General features: G+C 46.7%; 1 protein-coding gene across 19 annotated transcripts in view; it reads left to right on the top strand.

The window, feature by feature from the left end:
* DTNB (dystrobrevin beta) overlaps positions 1 to 14039 on the top strand; it is a 214985-nt gene that overhangs the window by 110021 nt on the left and 90925 nt on the right. For 14 of the 19 annotated variants that reach the window (XM_040597624.1, XM_040597623.1, XM_040597611.1 and 11 more), the window contains one exon: positions 9610 to 9699. The exons of the other annotated variants lie outside the window; for them this stretch is intronic. In XM_040597624.1, the coding sequence (XP_040453558.1) occupies positions 9610 to 9699 (90 nt within the window). The remainder of the gene's footprint in view (positions 1 to 9609; positions 9700 to 14039) is intronic. 19 annotated transcript variants of the gene reach the window in all.

Genomic DNA, 14039 nt, shown 5'->3' with positions numbered 1-14039 from the left:
GACTACAGTCTTTGCATTTGGTCAGGTGAAGAGTGTTCTTACAGGCTAAAAAGAAAAGTATTTGCACATTAAGAACTGAAGTTGAAAGGGATATGAGTCACCTGCCTAGACAATATTCAAAAGGCTTCTTTTTTCCCTGTCTGAGAACTTTTATTTCCACTAACTCTAACTTGGATTTTTTTTTCTCAGTCTTATGCTCCTAGGATCACTGAGTATTTGCGCTTCCTAGTCCCTCATACTCTTCCTGCCTTTGTTTTTGTTTGTCCTCATTTAACTTTGCTGTCTCCGGTACCATTGATTACCTCCCTTGAGTTCTGTTCTTCTCTGGGATTTCAAATGTACACACAACTGGGTAGTTTCCAGCTTTTTGATCAGACTTCCAGAAGCTTTCTTCTGCCTTCAGCTCCGCATTGATGTGTGTCACACCTATATCATTGACACTGTCCCTTGGCTTAAGTTCTGTAACGCAGAGTGATTTTTATTTGCTTGGCTAGCTTACTTTATCTTCTGACAATTTCCAATGTGCCTTTTCTCTCCTTTGTTCCCGTGTCCACATTCATCTCTCTGACATGTCCTTCTAGCTGTCCAGTCACCAATTCCACCTGAAAGTGACTGAAACCACAGTTATTGTCCACCCTGGTGCTTTTCTTTGACAAAGGTGGAGTACATTCATTTTCTTACATTCTGCTTCTGAGACCTACGTGACCTCGAGAGATCCTCAATTCATTTTAGCCATAGTTTCAGCCACAAAAAGGTTTTGAGGAGGACAGTTCAACAGCAGGAGCCTGGGTGGATTGTGGCAGCTGGCCCTGTCTGGATTGCTGTTACAGATGTAGCCAGGGCGGTCGGGCATGTCTGTGCCACGCTTTATAATGCATCCCATAATACCCTATACATACCTACATAATACCAAAATAGACTTTCTTTCTGGAAAGGGGATAAAAAGATCTCTTTGTCTAGAGACGAGGGGGGTCCCATCTGACATGCAGCGTTGCTCAGTGAAGATATGGCAGCACTTTACGACAAGATGGAAGAGAACAGGACAGCTAGGGGGGAGGGCGAGGGTCAGCGTAACCAATCAGTCCGACAATTCCAAATGGAAAAGCCTGTGTTTCCGTACTTGTCATTTAAACTGATGTCTAGGTACCTATAGGTGTTTATTTTTAACCTGTGATTTAAGATCCTCTGGGTGCAGTTGTGAGTCTGTGGGATGTGGGTCGAGGAAGATGCGTTTGGTGAGAGTGTGGAGAGTTTGATTGGGAGGCAAAAATGATTAGGTAGCATCTGCAAAAGGAATCGTTGGGACATTTATACGCTACTTTTAAGTGGCTATAAGGTTCAAGATCACGAGGAAAGTACGTGAATAAAATAGAAATCTTGGGTTTGGAACCTAGATGAGAAAGATGTTTCTCTCCTGCTGTCTGCCTACAGACAGTCTGGAGCTAATGAAGAGCTCGGAGGGCACGTGGGTACCACGTGGGTACCACGCTCGGCAGGGTCACCCTGCAGCCAGCCAGTGCCTCATGGGACTGCTGGGCAGGAGCAGGGGACACGGGGCCTGCAGGCAAGAACATGGTGCTTAATGCTGCTGCTGCTGTGATGGTGTCTTCTAACCGATCCCTGTCCTGAGAGCTTTGGTCTACCTTTGCACCACTTCTCACATCAACTTACTTTCACGCCTTCTGTAGTTCTTCCTCCAGTAGTGCTGCTGCTTCAGTTTATCCTACATGCTGCCGCTCAAGTAGTATTGCCATTCGTTCCTGTTCTTCCTCTGTCTGGTCCATGATGGATTTTCCAATAACTTCATCACAGTCCAGCTGCTGTCACGGGACTGTTGGGTCCAGCAGAGCAGTGGTGATAAAAACACCATGCCAGAAGGGAAGGGAATGGGGAGCAAGACTGGCCATCAGCAGCAGCCTGCAGGCACAGCAGATCTGGAGCACTGCACTCTGCAGAGCTGGATTTGCTCTCCATCACTTTTCTCAACGTAATCAAACGGTTTCTTCTTCAGCTCTTTTTCAGTCCATGTTCCCTACACTTTTTTTTTCCTAGCTACCTGATCTTTGTCTGCTGTGAGACTTGTCAGCCTAGTTCATCTCTGTGTTGATATTACAAAGTCTCAGAAATCACAGATTTGTTGAGGTTGGAAGATCAGCTCTTGAGATTAGCTGGTCCAACCCCTGCTCAAGCAGGCCCAGCTGGAAGAGGCTGCCCAGGACCACGTCCAGTTGGGTTTTTAATGTCTCCAAGGCTGGAGACTCTACAGCCTCTCTGGGCAACTTGTGTTTGACCACCCTCAAGAGTAAAAATAAATTCTTGTATTCAGATGGAATTTCTGATCCTGTGCCCGTCGCCTCCGGTCCTGGCACTGGGCACCGCTGGCAGAGCTGCCTGCGTCCCCTCGGCACCCTCCCGCAGGTGTTTATGGACACGGATCCAACCCCTGAGCCTGCCCTGCGCCAGGCTGAGCAGTCCCAGCTCCCGCAGCCTTGCCCCAGAGCAGAGGGGCTCCAGTCCCACAGCATCTTGGTGGCCCCTCGCTGGACCCTCTCCAGCCTGGCCGTGCCCCACTTGGGCTGGGGAGCCCAGCACTGAGCCAGCGCTCCTGGGGTGGCCTCTCCAGGGCTGGGCAGAGGGGAAGGATCCCCCCTCTCAACCTGCTAGTGACACTGATGCCAAAACTTTTGGTTTTGTCAAGCCATCTGGTTTTACACTTGTTCTTCCGCATGTTTGGTGTAAGTTTCTCGATTAAGTTTTTTTGGCTTTTTTTTTTAAAGTAACTTACAGTCACATACATACTCAAACAGTTTTTATCACTGCTGTCCTTTTGCAGCCACTTTCCTGGCTCTTCATTCCTCCCTGTCCTGTATCTGCTTTAAATTCAAGTGCTACAAGATGAGGTTTTTCCCCCGTGGTCTCTGTTTTAATGATGTCCATCCTGCGTGCTGTTGGGCTGCATTACATTTCCCTGTATAATTGTACTGGGTGATTTTCAGCTTGGATATGTGCCACATTGTCTTTCCTGCCTGTGGTAGCTGGAGGTAGGGGTCTGAAGAAATCAAAAGGTGGTTTAGAGCGTTCAAGGAGCGTGGTGGCTTCCCCCTGACTTTAAACCTTTAAGCCAGACTACAGCGCTCTCCGAGCAGAGTGCTGCAGGTCAGTCAGAGGCACGGCTTTGATTCAGAAATTACTGTGCTGAATGTCAGCCTCTGTATTACTCAGAGAATGGTGGTAATTATCCTTTCTGACCTTAACATCTATTGAGATCAATTGCAGGGGAAAATAATGTGACAGAAAACAAGAGACCCCTCTAGGTTATGTCCTGGCAGCTCTTCCAAAGGCTCTTTCCCTTCTCAGTAGCCAGAGCGGCAGCATGCAATTTTGTAAAGATTTACAAAGTTGTGAGCCAGCATATAGAAATTTGCAGGGATTTCTTGCTGTAAATGAGAGGATTTAAAATAAATTGTCTGTTATACTTGGCTTTCCTAGTAGATTTTCAGAACAGAAATCAATTTAAGACACCAAAAGCACCATTTAAATAGTAATTTATGGAGTTGCTTATAAAGCTGCAGAGCCAAGTCTTGGTGTGTAAGAAGTGGGACAGGAGCCAAGGAACATCCCAGACCCCCTTCTTGCTGACGTGCAGTTACGTGTCCAAGCCCCAGGCTTGACTGAGCACCCAAACCCAAACCTCCAGCCATCACCCCTGAGAGCCAGGGCGAGGAGGAGTGTCCTGCAGCTCTGTGGAGACTCTGACCGCATTTTTCTCTTCCCACTTAATACTGCTTCCCTTCTTCCTCAGGAGCATGATTAACATTAGTTCTTGCTGTCTTTTGACTGTTGCTTTGCATGGTGTAAGCTGGTTTTGCATATGGTGGCTGCCATTACATGAAAAGCGTGGGAGATGTACTACAAAATGACGCTTTAATACCGCTTGGAGGAATGCAGTTACAGCATGTGGCTAACTTCAGGGGGAGGAGGTGGTATTTGGTCCTTGATACCATCTTTTGAAAACGAAAAGATTCTGTGATGATAGTTTAGTCCTATAGTTCTGAGTTTCTATACCAGGGACATATTATTCTTTTTTTTTTTTTTTTTAAAGCAGAACAAACCAAGCCCTCAGCTGTGTGCTTGACCACTCTCTGAATTTGAGCCATGTTAAGGGCCAGCTGTGATTCTGGGAGATGTCTAAAGATTTTCCTGGAAGATGTAGATATCAGTGCAGGATAAATGGAAAGTAGCTTTCTAAAGACATCTTTTCAACAATGAACTTTCCAAGACTTCAGGTTTTAAAGGTTTGGGGTTCTTTTTTCCCCAGACTTCAGGTTGTAAAGGTTTGGGGTTCTTTTTTCCCCAGACTTCAGGTTGTAAAGGTTTGGGGTTCTTTTTTCCCCAGACTTCAGGTTTTAAAGGTTTGGGGTTCTTTTTTCCCCAGACTTCAGGTTGTAAAGGTTTGGGCTTCTTTTTTCCCCAGACTTCAGGTTTTAAACATTGCTTTTCTCTGCTCTCAGGATATATAAAGAAGTATTTTTGCTGAAATACGTGCCTGAAAGTTGAAGGGTTACCTCCAGATTCCTGAACGCATTATAAAACAATCAGTCTATACCCACATAGAAGGGTAGGGAATAAAAACAGCTGACATATCTATGTGGAGAACAAATCCTGTCAAAGAATGGGCATCGGGTGGTTCTGCCTGGGTGGGTGGCCTCGCGAAGGAGGGGGAAGCACTAATTTAAAATGTATTGACTCATAAAGCTTTTGACACTATCCCATCTGGTGTTTACATAAATCAACTAGGTAAATGTGGACTGGTTGAAACTGCTGTTACGTGGGTGCAACGCCGGTTGAAAAATTGCCGTGGGAGAAAGGCAACATCAATATTTTCCTACCAGGGAAGGAGCACGTGGCAGGTGGGATCCCGCAGGGTCCATTCCCAGTGCAGCGTTACTGGGTGTACAGCCCCGCCGCGTGCATGGTGAAACGGGGAGCAGCACAGAGACGTGTTGGAGTAACACCATGGCAGAGATGGACCAGAGGGCCAGCCTCTGGTTCGTAGCGGTCCTGTAGGTCGGTGAGATGGAGCGAGTAGAGACAGCTTCAAGTGACAGACAATAAAATAAAACGCATGAGTAAGAAGTGGAGAATGGCCAGCTGGACAGGCCTGTTGCTGGGAAGTTGGGGGTTGTGGTGGGTGAGGAGCTGAACGCAAACCGGCCAGCAGCCCACAGAACGGGCAGTGGCAATGTGGCTGGGGTTTGTGGCAACGGCAGCGCTGTGTCTGGGCCAGGGCAGGCAGTGGTGGCTTCCATCTGGTGAGCTCTCTTGGCTTTCAGACAGCAGATGCCCAGAAGGCTGTAGACGCGTTGCATGTCCAGAAGCAGCTGATGGTAGGGACAGTTTGACTTTCCAGAGGAGAGTCTTTGGCTTTGGCAGAGCTCTTACAGCAGTCCCTGTGGGCTGGGGAGCGGTGAAGGGACTCGGTGTCCAGCTGGGGAGTGGGGAGGAGAAGCACCAGCTTCGGTTCCCAGCAGTGGAGGTTTTAGATGCGTGGTGGAAACGGTAGGTCTAGAGGTTTGTTAAGTTCTGTGGGTCCATTTCAGACCAGGTTACACAGTACAGCAGTACACTTCTGAAGAACAGTTTAGGGAAATGTCTGCTGTCTCATCCATCTGACCCCCCTTGAGGAGAGGGGTGGGCTGGAGACCTCCAGAGGTCCTTTCCACATCACCGTTCTGGTAAATTAATTGCCAAGCTATAGAACCGTTCTGATTTAAAGAGCATATCTAAGTGTGTTAGATGAAACAACTTCAACAGGAGACTAAACGTCCACATAATGCTCACTAGCAATATGGCTTGAGCAATATGGAGAAGTGATTCCTAAGTTTTTGTTATTTTCATTTCGCTTAAAATTAAGTAGCAAATTCTGTCCAAATTCATGATTGGCTTGGGCTACTCCAAAATTGCCTTTTGACATGCAACTGATTCACTGGGGAAAAAAAAGAATAGAGAAGAGGGGGTCAGAACTGCATCTGTGAAGGCCAGAGAGGAGAATTTGTGTGAATCACCACCTGCGGTTATGAGGGTCCTTGGGAGCTGTAACTCGGTGGCTGGTGACCAAGAGCTGTGTCACGGCTGTGCGGTGCAGCAGGGCTGGGTGAAGCTCAGATCTGGTGGGATGGCATTCAGGAAAAAGCAGGGGGTGATGAAGAAGGACAGAGCTGGGCTGTGATGAACAGAGATGTTACTCATCCAGAGAAATGAAATGTCTCGGAACAGTTTTAATCCAGTGCTGATCAAGGGTATCTAATAGCCTTCCAAAACACGGAGTGCCTACACTTCAGCCTCAAAACACCAGGAACATAGAGGTTGAGGATTATATACATTTAAACATCGTGTCAGGAGTTTGGAGTGCAATGAGGAGAGGTAAGAAGCCATCTGGGAGCAGGGAAGAAGTTCAGCCCGGGCCACATCCAGCTCAGCCTGGGCCACCTCCGGCTCAGCCCGGGCCACCTTCGGTGCAGCACACACCTGGTGTGGATCCCTGCATGCGAAGCAGGACGTGCAGCAGCAGAAGGCAGCAGGGACAGTTCGGGCTTAGCGATGTTGCCGAGATGCTGGTTGCTTCATGGCACGGAGGCAGGCTGGGGACACCACAGTTTTGGTTCTGTGCCGTGGGCAGCACAGCAGGGTGGCACACGGAAGCCAGGGGATGTACCAAATGATTTTGCACCTGAACTGAGGGCAGCGTGAAATAAATTTTTCAGATATAGGTTTGTGATTTCTTTTCCTGTCTGTCACTAGCACCGTCATGTACGGCTTCTACTTTTTGCCATCACCACGGCTGCTTAGCTGTAAATTAGCATGCTACAGCTGCTCTGAATGAGCGCTAATTGCTATACAAACATTCCGTAGGTATTATACTGGCAAAGTTTACAAAGAATTAAGCTTGTCCATAGTTATCTCAGGCTTTCCCAGAGGAGCTGAATTCAGTCAAAGGCGAGCCCTTTGGAAACGAGTGTTAAAGGTACGTGTCAGCATAACTTAAATTCTGCTTTCTTTGAATAATGAGCGGGCGCTGCCGTGATGGCTCTGCTTTAGGGGACAGACGCAGTCTGCCTGTTGCAAATAGAGTGGCACGTCCAGACAGGGAGGTTGGATAGTGGATCCCATCAGAAAGACAATGGACACCAGCTTAATGCTTTTCTGTGAACCACAAAGCTTGTGGTTATGTGAGTTTTGCACATCAGAATTACCCACACTAGCTTTTATGTTTTGATACCTCTTTTGCTCTGTGAAAGCAACGTGTGTACCCACAAGATTTTTACGGGACCTGAGTGCACGCCGCAGAACGCCACCAAGCCCTGCACTTTCTCCTGCCCACCACACTTAGATATTCTCCTTGATGAGAAGGTACCTGCGTGCTGTAGTTGACACAGACTGCCAAAGACAGTGATGAATTCTTCCCAGGGTGCACCTGCTTCCTTTGGCAATAGATTTATCCGGAGCAATGGGCTTTCCCACCGGTGACCCTCTTTCTCCAGCTCTCCTGTAGCCAAAATCCTGATCTGACTGTATCTTTACTCTTTCCATTATTCCACTGAGCTACACCTAACAAAGTAAAGCAGCCAGAATATGTGCAGGGGACTCCTGCTGTCTTGGTGCCATCCTGGGAAGTTGTCAGCATGTACCTTAATTCTGCATTTTGTGATTTTCTGAGGTTCGGAGGCTGCCGAGTGATGTTCTGGAGGGGGCTGGGATACCACCAGGCAAGCTTACCTGCATTTGGGAATGTGTATGGAAAATCAGATTTGTGCTAGGACCGGTGCTCAGGCTCATGTTAATTTAATCCAACTCTTATTTTCCTTCCAAAGCCAGGAATGCTAATCATTGTTAAAGCTATTACCATTTTGAGTTAAAAATGTGGCCATTTCTGCTGGGCTTTTTCCTTTCAAAAGAGCGTGTGTAATGAGTTATAATGAAAAAGGTCTTGGAATCTTAATTGTTGTGGTTGCAGCAATGTGTCTGCTGTAAAGCATATCTGAAAGTGCTTTTCAGCACTTGCCAGTAGTCAGGCTTCACAAAGTGTAGATTGCTTAAAAATTCTTCTGTGCTGTGGTTAATGTTAAGTCTCTTTCTCATTACAAACCCATTATTAAAAAGGTTGCTCATTGCCCAGAGGGATTGATGTGGGTAATTCCATTTTGCCTCTTTTTTTATAAGGTCTTATTCTGCTCCTGGCAGACTTCTCTGACATGTTGCTGCACATAACAGAGAAAAAAAAGAGTTTGTATGTCTAAAAAATGTGAATTCTGCTTTCATAGTATCAGTATACTGACACTGAAAGCAATAAATGCCATGTTTATAAAAGCTTCCGAAGCAAATACTTCCTGGACATGTGTGGAGAAGGAATTAACTGCTGTTCATAAATTGGAAGAGCAGCTTGAATACCTGACACAGAAATGAAAAATGGAATTTCTTGTACACATGTGTTTTAGGAAGAAATATATATTGTGCAAAAATAATAGTGATATATGTTCAAGAATCATTTTTTAGGTAACAATCTGATCTCATATCTGCACGGGACTTTATGTCTCCCAGTTGCAAGTGGTGCTGTCTCTATGTGGGCACCATTTCATGGGGTGGAAGAGCAGGCTGGAGTCCTGTAGGCAAATCTTTACGCGGATGTGGAGAAACTCTGGCATAGCAGAAGTGGTGTACCGCTCTTTTGGGTTGAAGAAAAAACATTGCTGCCTTTGTGTGCAATGCCCAGGATAAAAAATGACTGGTTTGCTGTATTCTGTCAGGGTTTTTAAGATGCTGCTGTCACAAGCATGGTAGAAACCAGCACATTTAATTGGAGCGTATAGACAAATAGTTATTTATGTGGGATTGCTTCTGACAAATATTTTTTGCATTCAACCTCTATTCATAAAAATATTCAAAAGTATGGTAGCTTTATTTTTACAAGTCCTCAAACAAACAAACAAAAAAACCCCAAAAACCTGACGTCATTTAATAAACGTTAGAGGGTAATTCTGTTGATACCAACTACCAATTTTTCAGTCCTTTATCACTTTCCTCGTATTTTTGTTTGGTGAGCTTGTCTTATGAGAGCAAGAAACTGGATCTTTCCATTCCGATTTTAGACATGGTAATAAAACTGCAGCCTGCTGGGGTTTGGGGTCTTTTTGGAGCAGGTTGATAGCAGAAAGGTAAGTTCTGTTCAGGTTGGAGGCTCCAGACCCCCGGTCTGTTCCCAGTGGCTCCCCAAAGACCGTGGATCCTGGTGGGAATGCCACTGCTGCAGTAGGAGTCTGCCTGATGCTTTTGATCACGTTGCTCGGGGCGGTCCCACTGTCCCAGGGTGACAGCAGGCTCCGGGAAGCTCCACGGCTGTATCCGTTGCTCATTTCACTACCCAAATGTTTCTCTGATCTGTGTTTTAATCCCTAACTGCAGAAGGTATCCTTTTCATGTGACTGGCGGAAACACATTTACATTTTTAATTACTCCTCTGTTTGGTTTAATTTTTAACTGTTTGTTTCGTTAACGTTCATTAATTATTTGCTTTGTGTTTTGTTTGCTCTCTTTTGCCTTCACTGCTACTAGGTTACAATGCAACCTGGATGCTGCCAGCCGATTAGCTGACGAGCATGCACTGATAGCAACCTATGTGAGCCGGCTGCAGAGCGGTGCACGGTTAGTGTTAGGAAGGGGTTCCTGGTGCAGGGACGGGCACATTAACGCTGCTTCCTCTGGGGAGTGATGTTCCAAGCCAAGGGTCCTCAAACTACGGCCCGCGGACCAGATACGGCCCCCAGGGTCCTCAATCCGGCCCCCGGTATTTACAGAACCCCCCCCCGCCGGGGGTTGGGGGGGGAAACCACGCAGCCACAGATGACTGCCTGCCACTTCATCCGCACGATGGCCCCCTGTTTAAAAAGTTTGAGGACCCCTGTTCCAAGGGAAGGTATTTGGCCTCTGGTGGCAAATAGAGGGAAATGTATGTAGTATTCTCTGAAATCCTCTGAAAACGCACAAATACACAGGCACGCACAGACGCACACACACAAACCATCAGGTGGGAAGGGGTGAGTTTGTGTCCCTTCTCGCCCTCGTGCATTCACTGTGTTACAGAATCCCTTACAAGAACTGATTAACACCATCCCAGATGGGTTAGATAATTTTGCTCTCCGTGACCCTTCTGGAATCTCATCTTTCACCAGCAGGAAGCCCATTTCCACCTTCAATTTTTTTCACATCCAGCTCATACCCGTTAGTCCTTGTTCCAGCAGTGTCCTGTAACTCCAGCTGTTCTTCTTTCTCTTTATTGCTTTTACCTCTCCACCCCTAACGAAGTCACAGGCGGATGTCCCACCCTGTCATTGTCTTTGGTACTTGGCCTGGACGAGCATGCTCTTTCAGTCCCATCAACGTGACCTGCTTAATATCACTGTTTCTGCCTGTGCCTTTCCAAAAAATATTAATGCTTTGAAGAATTTGTTTCTTTTATCTCAGCTTTAGTATTTGTGCACATTTATATTTCATGTTTACCTCTATGTAGAGAAATTTCACCCTAAAGCCCCAGATAGCAGCTCTCCCATTTCATCACAGGACATAGCCAGGAGGTTTTCCATATTCCACTTTCAGACCTAATTAAATTATGCCTCTGCAGAGCCAGAGCTGTGCTGGAAAGGAAAAGGAGGTTTAGTGATCTGGAGGCTATATGTAAAGGCCTTGCTCTATCCCTCTTGTCATCCTCTGGATAATATTTTTGGAGTCCCGTTTCCTCGCTCTGTCATGTAGAAATTTGTATTCCACTTCTGTATTGATGGAGTGCGTTCTGGCTGTCTAGACCTTTGGTGAAAGTCAGTTTTTTTCTTGGTAGTGAATCACTGTTGTCTGCTATCACCTGCTATGAACTGAAAGCCCATAATATTGTCCACAAGACAATAAAACTCAAGGAATTTCAGACTCTCTCCTTCACTCAATTACTGTAATCATAGGTTTTTGAGATACAAAGGAGTGCATCTTGAAGAGTATATGACAGATTGAAATACCGTATGTAGCTCATAGCTGCCGTGTTACCACTAGCTGGAGTAGAGTTTCTCAGTCTTTTAGGTCTTTAAATTTAAAAAAGTCACTCAATACTGTTACCACATGAACAGCATGCTCCTAGAAGGAGCCAAAGGCAAAGAAATCAATTTAAATCCTAGTTTGTTTGTGCATGGGAGTGTCTTCCAAGTCAGCATGAGAGGACTGATGAAATCTGTGCTCCATTGTCACTTCTCCCCATCTTCACGTCTCACCCCCAAAAAATCTGGTGTAACAGCCCATCTTTCTGCTTGCAGCAGGCAGTGTGAGACCCGCGGTGTACTCCAGCCAGCCGTCGCAGACCATCTCTGTTTCCAACTGATCAAGATAACAGTAAATCTCACTCACAGACAGCTTTTCCTGTAATAACCATCACTTGCTTTCTCTCTTCTGTTCTGCTGTTTGCATCTGCTCTGGACTGCTGTTGGAGACAAGGTACAGGACTGGTGTTCCTGTGCTCCTCACGGCCCCTCTCCTGGCAGGGCAGAATAGCCTTCAGGACCAGAAGAGACCATTAGAGCATCTTCTCTGTCATCTCACACCAGTGTCCAGGCATTTGGATGTTTAAGATGCATTTGGACAGTGCCCTTAATAACATGCTTTAACTTTCGGTCAGCCGCGAAGTGATTGGTAAGTTGGGCTACATGATTGCTGTAGGTCCCTTCCAACTGAAATAGTCTGGTCTGTCCTGTCCTATTTATATAATCACAGGATAGGTTGGGTTTGAAGGGACCTTCTAGTACCAAACTCCCCTGCCACGGGCAGGGAGCCCTCCCCCCAGCCCAGGCTCCCCCAGCCCCGTCCAGCCTGGCCTTGAGCCCTGCCAGGGATGGGGCACCCACAGCTGCTCTGGGCAGCCTGGGCCAGCGCCTCGCCGCCCTCACAGGGAAGAATTTCTTCCTCATCTCTCATCTCCATCTCCCCTCCTTCAGTTTAAAGCCATCAGCCCTGTTCATACCTGTGCTGAACCTAATGCCTTGTTTCTCTAAAGATGCAGCTCTCCGAGAACACCGTGATGGAGAGGCCACTCATTTCATTGACAGTCTGTCCCAGTGATTAATTGTGCCGACTCTTTTAAAAAAGAGCCCTACTTCAAATTTGTATCTTATCTTTCTTCCACTTCCAGTCACTGATTCTGTGTGTACTTACCTTTGCTCTTTATCGCCCAGCATCTTTTCCTGTCTCCAAGCCAAACTCTGAGAGCCTTTAAGCCGTGGCTAGCTGGATCCGTGAGATTTTTTCATCACATTAAATATTATTTCATTCACTGATGTCCTCCAATCAAAAAGTCGATCCAAGCTACATAAGGAATATAGCGAATGGAGCTCAGTGGACTTCATTTATCTTACAATAATATATTTTTCTTAGGTTTTACATACTGTATTTTTGTGGTAGCAAAGCAAATGGATTAAGTGCTTTTCAAAGAAATAATAGAAAATCCCCACCCTAAAGGACATGCTGCAGGCAGAGACAGCTGCGGAGTGCAGCAAATTATCCCATATACAGTTAGAAGGCTTACGGAGCTGATGAGTTGTGCTTTATTACTTGGACAGTTGTTTGTTCCATATTTCTTAAGCTCAGCATTCAATAACTTATGTTCCACATCATTCAACAAGCCTGCTTTTCCCCAGCCTTCTCGAAGCCTCTATTTCACCTCCACTTCTCACCAGAAAAATTAAGTAGCCATACTCGGAGCACCATTACTTTTATGTATTATGTATTCTGCGTTTCCTGCAGAAGACAGCTGGCCACAGGATTTATGTGTTTTACTTGTGGTTGATTCATCTAGGTGGATGGATGGGTGGTGAGCTGCTTGGCTGGTTTGATTTCCTTTCCTTTACATTTCTGACTCTCTGAAACTGCAATTGTCTGCAGCACTCCTGATTTTAAAGGAGAATGAAAAGGGAAAAGTCACTTTCTTAAAGATACTCTGTCCCCGAGATCCTCACTCTTGGCTCCCCATCAGTTGATACCTGGGCCACATGCTTCAGGCCCGTGCTGTAGAGTAAGCCATGCCTTTTGCTGTCCTCTGCCACTTCCCAGCATCCTGACTTCCCAAGCAGTTTAAGAAGGAGCCTAAGATCTCAAACCTCTTCCCATGATGTATTATCATCTCTTACCTCCTGTACTGGTCGCCCATCCTTAGCCAATACTTTGGTTGTCCACGCTCATTTTTGTGTTAGTATTTGACAACCGGGCACTGGTGTCTTGGCTTTCTCTCTGCGGGCTGGGCTTGCCCCCATTTTGCTGGGCACAGTTTCACGAGAGCCTCAAGCCAACATCAGTCTGAGGTGCCGATTTCCCCCCGGCCCCGTTCATCCTGCCGGCGCTCCCACTCTCGCCTTTGTGTCAACTCCCACGTTTACACAGCCGCCTGCCGAGCTGGCTCAGGCGATGGCCCTGGCAGAAAATAAGTTATTGTTTTGTCAGGCCAGGCTGAAGCCAATTCAATTTCCTTTGCTGGCTCATCACGTTGCCAGCGCAGCAGTGGAGGGCAGAGGCTGCGAACATCCCTTTTGGTGCCTGCACGCCTTTGGGTCAGATCAAAGTGACTGCAGAAGTGGTATTTCTTGCACGCATTTATCATGTTGTCTCAAATGTTTCCATTGACACCTAAAAATCAGCATCACTTCGCCTTCCCTGTCTCCCCTCGGGGTGCTCGTGTTCGGTGGCTCCAGTCGGTTGGATTCTGTCTCATAGTCGCGGTGCCTCTGCAAACGGACCCAGGTTGTCCCCAGGGTGACAATGCCTTCTGCACGTCACAGCCTCCCCTGGCTGGGCTTTCCAGCTGTGTTAGCCATCTGCCAGCCGTAGCCCGCATCTCCGAAGGAAGAGGTGGGAGAGCTCTGGGACTGACTGATGGGTGCTGTATGAGCAGCACAATGTTGCCCAAATAGACCAAACCACCTGGTGCGGTATTTGTGAGATACGAAGATCTATTAACA

The sequence above is a fragment of the Falco naumanni genome, chromosome 6, assembly GCF_017639655.2.
Source record: "Falco naumanni isolate bFalNau1 chromosome 6, bFalNau1.pat, whole genome shotgun sequence".
In the NCBI taxonomy this organism is placed as follows: domain Eukaryota; kingdom Metazoa; phylum Chordata; class Aves; order Falconiformes; family Falconidae; genus Falco; species Falco naumanni.
The sequence above is the reverse complement of the archived record's forward strand: the minus strand, read 5'-3'. Positions and strand labels throughout refer to the sequence as shown.